This window comes from Anneissia japonica, unplaced genomic scaffold, assembly GCF_011630105.1.
Source record: "Anneissia japonica isolate Jap-2015-1 unplaced genomic scaffold, ASM1163010v1 scaffold997_len2565447_cov190, whole genome shotgun sequence".
In the NCBI taxonomy this organism is placed as follows: Eukaryota; Metazoa; Echinodermata; class Crinoidea; order Comatulida; family Comatulidae; genus Anneissia; species Anneissia japonica.
The window spans coordinates 1,874,518-1,887,027 of NW_022696369.1; the positions used below are offsets into that span (position 1 = coordinate 1,874,518).

The 12,510-nt window shown below is 35.8% G+C and overlaps 1 protein-coding gene and 1 non-coding gene across 2 annotated transcripts; both read right to left on the bottom strand.

Annotated features, from left to right (window-relative positions):
* Positions 1-358: 358 nt before the first annotated feature.
* Positions 359-8,654, bottom strand: LOC117102053 (aspartate--tRNA ligase, cytoplasmic-like). The gene is made up of 11 exons (XM_033242268.1): positions 8,470-8,654; positions 6,332-6,425; positions 4,912-4,999; positions 4,539-4,631; positions 4,118-4,220; positions 3,325-3,427; positions 2,414-2,557; positions 1,885-1,996; positions 1,209-1,343; positions 707-798; positions 359-565 (listed from the first exon to the last, which is right to left on the bottom strand). Exons 1-11 carry the CDS (start codon positions 8,502-8,504, stop codon positions 359-361), a joined length of 1,206 nt encoding a protein of 401 aa, XP_033098159.1. The 5' UTR covers positions 8,505-8,654.
* A 2,111-nt stretch (positions 8,655-10,765) lies between these two features.
* Positions 10,766-10,838, bottom strand: Trnai-aau. The gene has a single exon. It is a non-coding gene; the product is annotated as a tRNA-Ile (tRNA).
* Positions 10,839-12,510: the final 1,672 nt, after the last annotated feature.

Genomic DNA, 12,510 nt, shown 5'->3' on the forward strand with positions numbered 1-12,510 from the left:
ATTGAATTTTACCATTTATTTTTTACAACACAAAGAAATTATCGAACTCGTATGATATGTTTATGAGAGGTGAAGAGATATTGTCAGGAGCCCAGCGTATTCATGACCCAGATTTGCTGGTAGAGAGAGCTACACACCATGAAATACGTAAGTACATTATTGGAATGGACTTGTAGATTGATAATTTTTATGATAGTACCATACTCTGCTGTAATTTTAATTTGTTATTGAAAAGCATCACAAAGTTACAATTACCACACATTTATGTACCAAACATATATTTATATTATATATATATATTATATTAAATCTGTCTCTTATACACATCTGGATTGTCTTCCAGTCACGTAAGTGCACCTTACCTTAGATCATCCTCATCTCCCATCTCAACACCATTTTCTCTCAGCATCTTGACACCTTCCGAGTAGTTGAGCATAAGAGGTGGGTCAAGGAATTTGAAGGGCTCAGCAGGAAACTGCTTACCAATGGTCTTAATCTCAGTCGCGTACCTTTTACTTAAGCCTTCAAAAATGTGGTTGAACATTCGACCAATAACCATCACAACCTAAAAAAAATAACAAAACTGAAGAAATGCTTCTATACCTAAAGATCTAAAACCTGTATATAGTCCAATTACATCACATGAAATGTTTAGTCAAAAGTTTGTTATTATTTAAGAATAAATAAACTATTTGTAACATCTCACCTCATGATAATGATAGTTAAAAGCCATTTCAACATCCAAACCAACAAACTCAGTCAAGTGACGATGAGTATTGGAATCTTCTGCACGGAAGACTATCAGATAAGATAAAAAAAAAAGTCACTAGGATTTGAAATACAGTAAAAAAAAAAATTTCTTTGATGTAACACCTACTATGGGATACTATCTTAGCCACAAAGCCATAGAGAATATATTTGTTTACACTACAGCTAATGCCTATTCAGGGCCACTTCTTTAAAGGGGACAATTTATTGGTCCCAAAGGTGTCCACCTAGTATGGGTTTTTATACAGGTCATGGGAGCATGTAAAATAATGTTAATAATTTAAATTCATATGTGATAATAATAACAGCAACAATAATAGAAATAGTAATAATAATTATATTACAGCATTACATAGTTCAGAAGTAGTACAACCATTGAAGGTGAAGACGAATGAAACACATAAAAAAATTAATGACGTATCAACTAAAAGTAATCTTACCTCCTCCGATGGTAAAGACTCGATCAAAGTCAGCACAAATGGCCATCTGCTTGTACAGCTGTGGGGATTGGGCAAGGCAGGCTTTAGTTTTGAAATAGGAAACATGGAATACATTTGCACCACCTTCACTAGCACCTGCAAAATGAAAAACAAGTATGTTGTTTTTTGTTGTCTTTGGTGAAATAAATGTCACGATTGATTGATTGATTGCTTGATTGATTGATTGATTGAAATAAAAAGAACATTATTAACATAAGTATAACATTCTCTGTATTGTGAGATTTAGTACGCGGATATAATGTGTGTACAATCTGTATTTTCTTGTATATTCCACTTAATGTTGAAGACGCCACCAATTACAAGAAGAAATAAAGCACATTTATATGGTGTAATAACAAAAGACATTCACTATTTAATATATATTATATTATAAACTAATTTATTTATAATCAATAGTGGCATTATTTGACCAAAAGTTATAATGCTTAAACCTAACTGACTCATAATTTGGATACAAAGCAAACATAATTTACTAGAGGTTAACGTTCATTTTCACATTACAATGGTAAGAGGGGGAAAAGATGAACTTTGCTCAAGTTTATCATTTGTATAAATCAACTATTTTTTAATTTAGCTCTTCAGTCCTTTGACCATAAATTATCAGCCTGCAATGTACCTGCTATAATCTTTGGTGTATGTATCTCTGTGAATTGTTGAGCTCTTAACGCTTCACGGAATAACTCACAAACACCACCCTCAACTCTAAATATAGCTTGGTTAGTTGTAGTCTAGAAGAAAAGATGCAGTACATTAATTATATATATTAAATGAGTATGTGATCCTAAATAAAAAACAAAACAATGAAGTATACAGTACTGTCAAAATGAATTTTCAAGTTCCTGTTTTAGTTCCGAAAAGTATAATTATAATGGACTTTTTGCTAAGGTCCACCCTTTGGATATTGATTAAAGTATACATCTATATATTTTAAGTCTGAATGTAATTCTTTTATTCCTTTTTAAAATGTAAATATCTTTATACCCCATTAGATGTGAGGCTGCATTGGATGTGAGGCTTTAATGCAGGGCATAGACTTACACACTGGATTCTGGCGTGAGCTCATGCCAGACAGCTGTTCACATTTTCATGGCTGGTTCACTTTAAAATTTAATCAAACAGAATATATATAGGATTTCAAAGCTAACCCTGAGGTCAATGATTCTGTTGTCCAGTCTTGTGTCCTGGTTAACAGTTGGTCCCTGGTTACCATCCTCATCCTCGGTAACTGGTCGTGATGCATCTTCAATTTGTAATGGCAGCCTGGCCTCAGCAGCACTGATGACAAATAACTGTTGAAAAGCAATATATATACTTATAACGTTGTTTGAATGTTTGCAAAGTGAATTAACAATAATAAAAAATGCTTGTTGCACAGCATGTAGATAGTTCCCAAAACATGTCTGTATTCATTATTTTTCATTATTCATTATTGAAGCGACTCAATCGAAACATTGGGACACTCTCAGTTCTTTCCAGAACTATCAATTTGGTGTACCACAAACATTAATTATAACATTCTTTTTAAAGTTGTTTAAGTCTCTTGGTCTTGGAAGGGGCAGAGAAGGTTTGCAGATGATTGTGTGTACATAATATGCCTGATAATGTTTATGCAGTAAATTTTCGATATTTAAGCATGTTATGTTAATTCTTACAACATTTATAATGACAGTTGTTGAGCTTGTATTCTATATTCAATATGAATAATGTGATAATGGCTTCAATTACAATACATAGATTCATAGATGGTCAAAATATATAATGTATGATTGTATCTTGAAAATGTCTCAAAGTGCTTTATTATTTTGCTTGTCATTGGAAACAGTAACATTCATAGAGAATGTTAAGCTTTCTTGAAGCATCTGTTCCCTAAACACCCCTTCGAAAAGAATAGAACAGTCCCACCGAGGGCACCACATACGAACCATCTTACTAACAAAAGTCCTCATTCCTTGGACAATTTTAATTTTATTCAAAATCACTATCAGCTGGCAGCGGGTTCGTAACAGGTACAAAAAATTATTGCTATGGAAATGTTTTTAAAATAAGAGGCTGTTACCTGTTGTACATGAAGCTCCACATCTTGCTGACTGCATCCTTCAACTTTCTGTGTCACCTTTCTGACAACACCTTCAATGTCAACAATTGACTCCTTGGTAATGCTAGCAAAATAAATTCACCAAGTGTGAATAAGGGCTAGACAATTTGTGTAATGTACTTGAAATTAGATATTAATGAATCATCCATGTACTTAACTTAAAACCCCGATAAAAAAAATTATAAATAGGTAACAATAACTAGAAAGAAAGCCCAAAGTGGACTGACAGGGTGGACGATAGTATTGCAACAATTGACTCCTTGGTAATGCTAGCAAAATAAATTCTCCAAGTGTGAATAAGGGCTAGACAATTTGTGTAATGTACTTGAAATTAGATATTAGTGAATCATCCATGTACTTAACTTAAAACCCCGATAAAAAAAATTATAAATAGGTAACAATAACTAGAAAGAAAGTCCAAAGTACATATCTGAATCTCAGTTTCCATACAATCGCTCACACTATCTCTGACAGGGTGAACGATAGTATTACAACAGATTGAAACAGAGGTTAAAATCATAAATATGTACTAATACGATTCTTACAATATGTAATTATCCAAGATTATGTACTGACTGATCTTACTACAGAAACTGCAGGAAGACCAGACTTACTAGAGTATAAAGTTTCTATATCAGCAGTCTCCAGTAAACTCATAGAACTGATATGTAACACCAAATTACACTGTTGCTATAGCAATTTCAATTATAGACATCTAAAAATATTTTAAGTGACACAGTGTTAAGCGTATTACTTTGCAGCAAACTTGACCATCCCTTTACTGACAATGTCTCCGACGGCTACCAGTCCCTGGATAGTAAACTGCTGCTGACGAAGAACTATGAAACACTGCTTTCCTGTACCAAATTTATAAAAAAGAAATTAATGGAATGGAAACTTAAGCTAATACATACATTTTACTATTTTTGTCCATTATCAAATATCAGGGTTTCTGTATTGCCTATACAAACAATCAACATAATGTACTATTTTTTTTTGTACAAAATATACACAATTGTAGCACATGACTAAAAAAAGCTTGCTTTACAAATTTGAAAAATATATAAAAAAATACAAAAAGAAAATGTAAAAACATGCGTCTAAAATTACAAAAGAATGCACACATTAATACAAATAGAAATATCGCAAATTGAGTGAAGTATTTTAGTCCTTACCTTTGCTTCTGCTTGTGTGCAGTCTTGCCCGCACCCACACCGTCTCACCATCCTTCTCTTCTACAAGGGTTTGTAGCTTCACAAGTGTACGGTCTAAAAGATAGGAAATGCTCTCAATATATAAAATTATCTATCATCTTAATAAGTGCCTTTTGTATATTTTTATATGTACAGTTTCGACAATTGCTATTATGTTCCATGTAAAAATATCCTCGAATAAGAGGGGATTGAATTGGAGGATGTATTGTATTTCCATTCATCAATGAAAAACTAAACTGGTACTAATAAAATTAATTTGTGTTTAATTATCATTCCTTTTTCTGAAGCAAGAACAATAAGTTAGTAGCAGATATTCAATTACTGTATCACATACCGACAACAGTCTTTGACTGTATTAGTGGTGCGATGCCATAGCGATCTTTTGCAAAATCATCCTCTTCGGTAGCCTCTGCCTCAGCTGCCTGATGAAGTGGAAAAACACAAAATTTACAAACAAGTAACAATACCAATGGCAATAAAATTGATTTTTTTTCTATATTAAATACAAAAAGAAAATGTCCTAACTTACTCAATTGAACATAATTGTTAAAAAAAATTTATCTGGTTTATTCTGGTTTAGCAATTTAAACAAAAACAAATTAGAATGGAATATTAAAAGGCAGTATAATAATAATATATTACTTTTTGAACTTGTTGTGCAATATAGTATGCAATTATAGTGAAGTCCTGAGGACCATAGAAAATAGAGGTCAAAAGAGATATATTTTCCTGAAAAAATTGTCTGAAGCCCACAGGGGATAGGAAAATTATGTGCAAAAGAAAATGACAACGTAACAACTGACTTACATTACATTACTGTAAAGTTGTTTTCCTAATGATGGCTACCGTATGTTGTAATAGTGATATAAACTTTCTTCCTTAGGCAAGACTTTTTTTTATACCATTTTGGGGAACCCACCGCATGTCAATAATGATGATTTTGAATAAAAAAACAAAAACATGGAAATTTCAGAAAAAATAAAAGTTGTTCTTTATTTTTATTACACCCGCCGCTGCACTGAAATCTCCAAAAACAAGATGTGTGTGTTTCTTCCTGAATACTGCTAAATACCGGGATGGTGTCCGGTGGGGAATAGTTTAACCAATTTAGTTAAGAGTAATATACTGTATTTAAGAGTAGTTAAGCCTAGCTTAAGGTAGTTAGGGACGTCCTGGGTACGACATTAAACTTCATCCGGTCGAGGCGTCGGCGACTAAACTGACAACCCTCTCAGATATGTCTTAGTGGCTGCTGAGGGGAGGGTGTTTATGGTCACCCAGCAGCAAGAAAAACCAATAGCTGAACAAAGGGCGGATGAGCTCCTTGGAGTCAATGGCCAACCATTAACTAGTTTACGAAATAGGAATAGTTTAGTCTCATTGTTATTATTGCTATTATGATTATTATTTTTTTATTTTATTTTAATTTTATTATTTTATTGTTATTTACATTTTCTCAGTTGGCCTATATTATTTCTTTGTAAAGCGCTTAGGGGCAATGTGCAATATGCGCTATATAAATATAACATTATTATTATTATTATTATTATTTACATTCACAAATAAAATTTTATTTTAAATTTCTCCTACTCTGGAGGTTTTTGGCAAAACCATTTGCAAATTATTTTTTTTTTTCGCCATTCTCTGATTATCTTAAAAAAAATAAGTTGGCAAAAAGAGCTATAAAAAAGTCTCGCTTAGACCCTACTGTGCAAATTATACTTTAAAAATTTCATAATCTAGTGTAGATTTACCTGTTTTGCTGCTTTCTCAGCCTTCTTGGCAGCCTTCTCTGCTTCCTTCTGTTGTTTTTTTAAAGCTTTTTTAGAGATTGGTTGTCCATCAGGCCTAGAGAATAAGCAAAGTACTGTAAATCATGCCATTTTATTCAACTTGGCTTCTAAAATAAAAAATAGGCTCCCAGCCTGGGGTTTAGCCAGAAAAATGATATAGGCCGTCTAAAATGAAAGCCAGTGGGCGTAGCACTGAGCCGATGGGCCCACGCCTATGGGAATTCTCACCGAATATTGGTACGGAAACAACGTACATTCAATCAATAAATGTTGTTTTTATCAAACATAAATATGATTTAGCTTTAGTTTAATGTAACATTTGAAGGATTTGAAGAATATAAAGAATTTGCTAAAGGTAGACCAGGCCCAATTAGGCTAGGCTGAGCTAATTAGGCCAAGCCATCACAGTAAAAGTGGCCATCCTAAATAATTGTAGACCGTCCAAAAGACGGCCGGACGGCTCACTGGCTAAGCCTAAGCTTTCAGCGGGAACATTTTTCTACTGCTTGACATATATTTTTTTTTAATACTTTCAAATCAACATTTTTTGAGGCTTCGCCACCCCCACCAGAATCAATTTCAAAAGATTTTAGGCGACACCCACAATGTACACTTTGCTCTTGACAGAGACATCGGACCACCGTCAGGCAAATCCTGGCACCACCCTTTATAATTGGTAGGACCTCCCTAGTCTAGATACACTAGCTAGGGCTGCTACAAGTCGACGACATACTGTACAACTGACCAGCGGGCCAATGACAGATACCAACATAGGCTATACATACTAAAGTAATGTAAACTGGAACTCTTACTAATACTACTTAAGAGTAACCATTAAAATCAGTAGCTCTGCCTACAGTAGTCTACAATTGTCAAATTTAGTGAAATCAAACATCTAGTCCTACCAACATAGAACTTAATTTTGACATCACGAAGCAACTTGGCTCACAAAATTATAAAGGAATTGGCTCCAAATTCGGCAGACTTTAAACTCTTCCAATTTATTAGATCACATATTGAGATCGCAGTAAAGTTGAAAATGCAAAGCCCATTCTTTAAACTTGTTGTTCGCTGTTGCTAAAAATAAACAGCTCGCTAACTGCGGCTAAAAATAAACAACACCGCAGTCCATCCCTAAGAGACCCGCCCAGTGGGCTGATCGGATTGTTAATTCGCAGCGTGAAGACTTGTGTGTTCCAAATATGAGGCTGAAAATAGGCAACACCTCGGTCCGTCCGTAAAGAGACCCACCTAGTGGGCTGATCAGATGGTTGATTCACAGCATGAAGGCTACATGTTACACAGGGACTCTCGCTGCTAAAAGTAATTTGTTACATAAATAATGCATTACAAGTGTGCTATCTTGCTTGTGATAGGTGTGTTTGGTTGGATTGGTTGTTAGGCAAAAACTAACCTACGACATCAAGAAAGAAAGTTTAGGCAAAGGCTGGCCCAGCTCAAGGTAAAGACCAAAGCCTAGGTGCCTACTGTACAGTATGCCTACTAACTATAATTTGTCCCCTTCCCTTTGATTATTTTGATGTAATGTCTGATTTCTTTCACCGGAATATAGGACTATAGGTTTAGTTTTGGATAGGCCATTGAATCATAGGGAATTCCCAAGTATAATCCTGTCTCCCCCTCCCCCTCACAGCACCCCAACCCCTACCCACCTAAAAAAAAACAAAAAAACCTCCTGCCCTCATCAATTTTTCTTTTGAAAGAGAGTGATAATCTAATAAATTTTCTAATGTATGTGCCCTGACCTAACTACTACTACTGTAAGTGGGAACCCCACTCAACAGAAGAATGACTCCCAAAACCATTCAACATAGGCCTAACTCATAAATAAAAATAAAAAATCTCTCTCCCTCATCACTTTTTCTGCCTACGAGATAGGGTGATAAAAATAACAATTTTTATTGGGCCTCATATATAGGCTACAGGCCTAGCTTAGGCCTGGCCCTCTCTCTACATCTAATTAGGCTAGGCCTAGGCTTGGAAAGTTCAGGAGGCCCAACCTGCAGTGCTAGTAAAGCGGCCTAGGCCTAAGCCTACTTCAGAGAACATATTGCTGGATGCTTTGTATCTCTACTCACCCCAAGGGCATTTCGGCTTGGCCATCTGCAGACATCGCAAACAAAAATTTGGCAGATAGACAAAAATGAGGTATTTATATAATTGTAAAACTTTGGTATGATGCAAGAAGATGAAACTCAGAAAGCATTGACAACACGTACTTCTCGAGCAGCAACGTGTAGGGACGGAAGATCCCTTTAAAAATGGCTAGCGCCACCAACAGCGTACCTTTCTCTTTTTCTCTAAGGTCGGCTTGAAAAATAATGCTTTTCGTAGGATAGTTTGGTAAAATCTCATGATTTATTCATAATTGTCCTTAAAGGACATATTTGCGCATGCTCGATGGTCAGCCTGAATGATCAGCTGATCTGCACTTAGCGATGGGACAGGGACGTAGCCAGAATTTTGAAAGTGGGTGGGTGGGGGAGGAACCGTTATGCATGGTACGGAGGACCCTGAGGGAAGGGTGTTCCAGGGGCGAATCCCCCTGGAAAGTAGCGCGCTCTGGAAGTTTTTAGGGCTGTTGTGAGATGATAAAGTGACAATTTAAATAAACGCATCATAAATAATATTAGTAAGCCTAACAATAATTATAAAAACACCCAACAGTGCAGTGGATCCAGGAATTCAATAGAGAGGTGACCCAGGGGGAGGACTTTTACAAATTGAGGAACCACCCACCTCAGCCCCCACCATGGTTGGGGCTGAGGTAAGAACATTTATGATTAGGGCACCTTTAGATGGCCGGAAATTACTCTCAGACTTAAATTTGGATATATTTTTCTTTTTTTTCCATTGAAAAAATTTAGGGGGGGGAGGGCCTTGAATCCACCACTGCTCAAAACATTCTTTATCCAAGATAGTCATAATCACGAAAAATGGGCATGCAAAAGTAACCAGATCACATCCTAAAAACAAATTTATGCATTCTCGCCTCCAGTCATCAGCAGTCACTAAGACATACTCGAGTCAGGTGTCGACTCGATGGAGTTTAATGTCATACCCAGGAAGGGCACAATTTTGAAAGGTGGAGGTGAGGGAGGGGGTAGACATTTCGTGAGTCGACACCCACCTCAAACCCTCCATGGTTGGGGCTAAGGTACGAAAATTTTAGGAAATAAGTACCTCTAGATGACTAGAAAATGACATTTTTAGTAAAATTCATCATCATCACATCACCATTATATATGCTCAAAATGAAGCGCCAACAAATTTCTCATGATCTTTTGTCAGGGATTTTCGGCAACCATTTAGATCTTATTAATGTGTGATGCACCATAGAAAATAAAGCTTATAAACATTGTTTTTGAGTACTGTATGCTCTTTACATACTTCAAAGTCGTAATTTCACAAGCACCTCTAGCCCCTTGGGGCTTAGGTGCGAAAATTTGAGGAAATAGTACCTCTAGATATGGCCGGAAATATTATTAATATTATTATCTATTATTACCATCGTCATCATCATCATCATTATTATTACTAGTAGTACTGTAGTATTAAAACAAAACTTTATAGAGCTTGCAAAAGGATAAAAACCAAACTGAACCATACAATAACATATTTCTGTATCTGAAAGACCTGGCCTGGGACTTATGGATTTAAGATTTTTTTTAAATCACGTTTAGGCCTCTGTGTTATTATAGTAGGCCTATGTATAACGTGTGCTGATGCATATTTACATTGATTAGAAATATTTATTTTGAGTGATCCCTGGAAATTTGTATTGGCTAGCAAGAACAAGCTTTAAAATTGGGGCTCCAGGGGGTGGGGAAGCCGCGGCCCCCACGGCTCCCCCGCCCTGTATTCGTCCCTGCGATGGGACCTAATTTTCAGCCCTTTTATGGGCCTTGTATTTGAGTGATTTACTACACTCAGTAGCATCTGAATTTTAATACATTACATTTACTGTCAGTCTGCAAATACAATACTAATAGGCGTTCAATTAAAGTTTATTAAAATAGTATTTTGTATTTTCAGATTGACAGTAAATGTAAATGTATTAAACTTCAAAATCTACCCTCAATCACTTGTTTTATTCTTGCAATTATTCAAATGCAAAGGCTGAATCCCGAGGCCATAAAAGTGAATAGAGCTGACTTGAAAATAACACTTGCGCAAAATTATGTTCTATAAGGGTGATTATGAATAATTCATGAGATTTTACCAAACCATCCTACGAAAAAAAATTCAGACGGTTTTAGTAGTAGTATTTAGTAGTAGAAAAATTTGTAATGACATTATTTTAGGTAATTTTATAATTATGAAATATTTAAAATTCATAGTTGTTAGAAATAAAAATTAAAAAAAGAATTTACTTGGCCGATATGGGGCTCGAACCCATGACATTCGCGTTATTAGCACGACGCTCTGCCGACTGAGCTAACCGGCCATGTGGTGCTTAATAAATTTAGTAAGGCAACCTTGAATCCTTGGTCTTAATTTTATAGCAATTAATATTTCCATATTTCTGATGATCAGCCTAGAACTAGGTATAACTAAATATGATCCTGTACTTAGCTCTATCTATCAAGGAGTGGCTCCATGACATGTGGAAAAACTAAGTAGAGCGCTTTTTATTTATTAGAAGAGTAGGCTTTATGCATATGCATGACCTTCTTGCTTTGTGATGGCGTATAATCTCTATCTAGGTAGGTTCACATGACCATAATTTTGTAAATAGCATGAGGGGGAAGGCCACATCCCCACCCTAGGTCGGAGAAGCCTAGCACCCCCATCCCCTTCCCCTATAGATAGAGCCTACAACAGTGAACACCTTACACACTGCACTGCTCGCACTAAACCAGTTTTTAACAACTTATGCCTACCTGGTTTTTAATCCCTAATTGACAGCTTACTTAGTATAAAGCATCCTAAATTGTACTTTCGGCTATCGACATTTCATTTTTCCCCGACGACCTTGCTGGAAATTCCACGAGACAGGGGGTCCAAGCCGGAGGTCCAGAAGTCCCAGACGAGGGGTCCTTTGCCCCTCTGGACCCCCCAGCGCCGCCGCCCTGAGCAGATTATATGCCTTCACCTTAATTTTTAAAAAATTATAAAATAATTAAATGAGGAAATAATATAGGCCTACATTTGAATTTAGAGCTCTGTCCACACTATCAAATATTACGTGACAAATAGGCCCTAAATGTGATAGGCCTATTCCATTATTTAGGTCACGTCTCTATGACAATGACATCATCATTATGCCCACCCATGATAGCTGTCTGCGTGCGTGACCAGGGCAAGCTAACAATTCATAGGTTTATATTTAATGTCGTTATAAATCATAGGCCTACCTAAAATTCGGATAAACGCCCCATCTTGAATAAACGGCCCTTATTTTTTCCTCGAATAACCACCCGCCACCCCCAAGTGATAAAGAAAACCAATGTAAGCAGAGCACCATTCTCCAACACATTTAATTAATGTTCTAGTCCAGTAGAATTACATTTAGGGCCTAGGCCTATTCTAACTGGTTAGGATCAATAATTAAGTCCAAGGGACTTGATCCGTTTTACACCAAAAAAATTAACCCCCAATAAACGTCTTCATGAATAGACGTCCCCTCAAATGAGGTGTTTATTCGAGCAAACACGGTAACTTAAAAAGTAGACCTATATCAAGTATCAATGTTTAAATAAACTATCGTAATAAAATTAACGTAGGTCTACTCAAATATTTCAAATAAACATTTGTTAAAGTTGATTTTTTCAACATGCGTCTTATTCGTAGTGAGACCTCATATAAATTTAAACACGGTTCTTCAGATCTTAATTGAAAAAAATGATACAATAATCGACTTAATTCGGTCCTAGACCTGTCTCTTATACACATCTAGATGTGTATAAGAGACAGACTTTATAGAGCTTGCAAAAGGATAAAAACCAAACTGAACCATACAATATCATATTTCTGTATCTGAAAGACCTGGCCTGGGACTTATGGATTTAAAATTGTTTTTTAAATCACGTTTAGGTCTATGTGTTATTATAGTAGGCCTATGTATAACGTGTGCTGATGCATATTTACATTGATTATAAATATTTATTTTGAGTGAT

Bases quoted from the DNA above. Each gene is read 5' to 3' on its own strand.
- LOC117102053 (XM_033242268.1), bottom strand. From the start codon at position 8,504: ATGTCTGCAGATGGCCAAGCCGAAATGCCCTTGGG. The intron at 2,558-3,324 runs GTAACAGCCTCT...GCTTTTCAACAG, and splicing joins TGGAGCTTCATGTACAACAG to TTATTTGTCATCAGTGCTGC. The intron at 799-1,208 runs GTAAGATTACTT...CTTATCTGATAG, and splicing joins AGTCTTTACCATCGGAGGAG to TCTTCCGTGCAGAAGATTCC.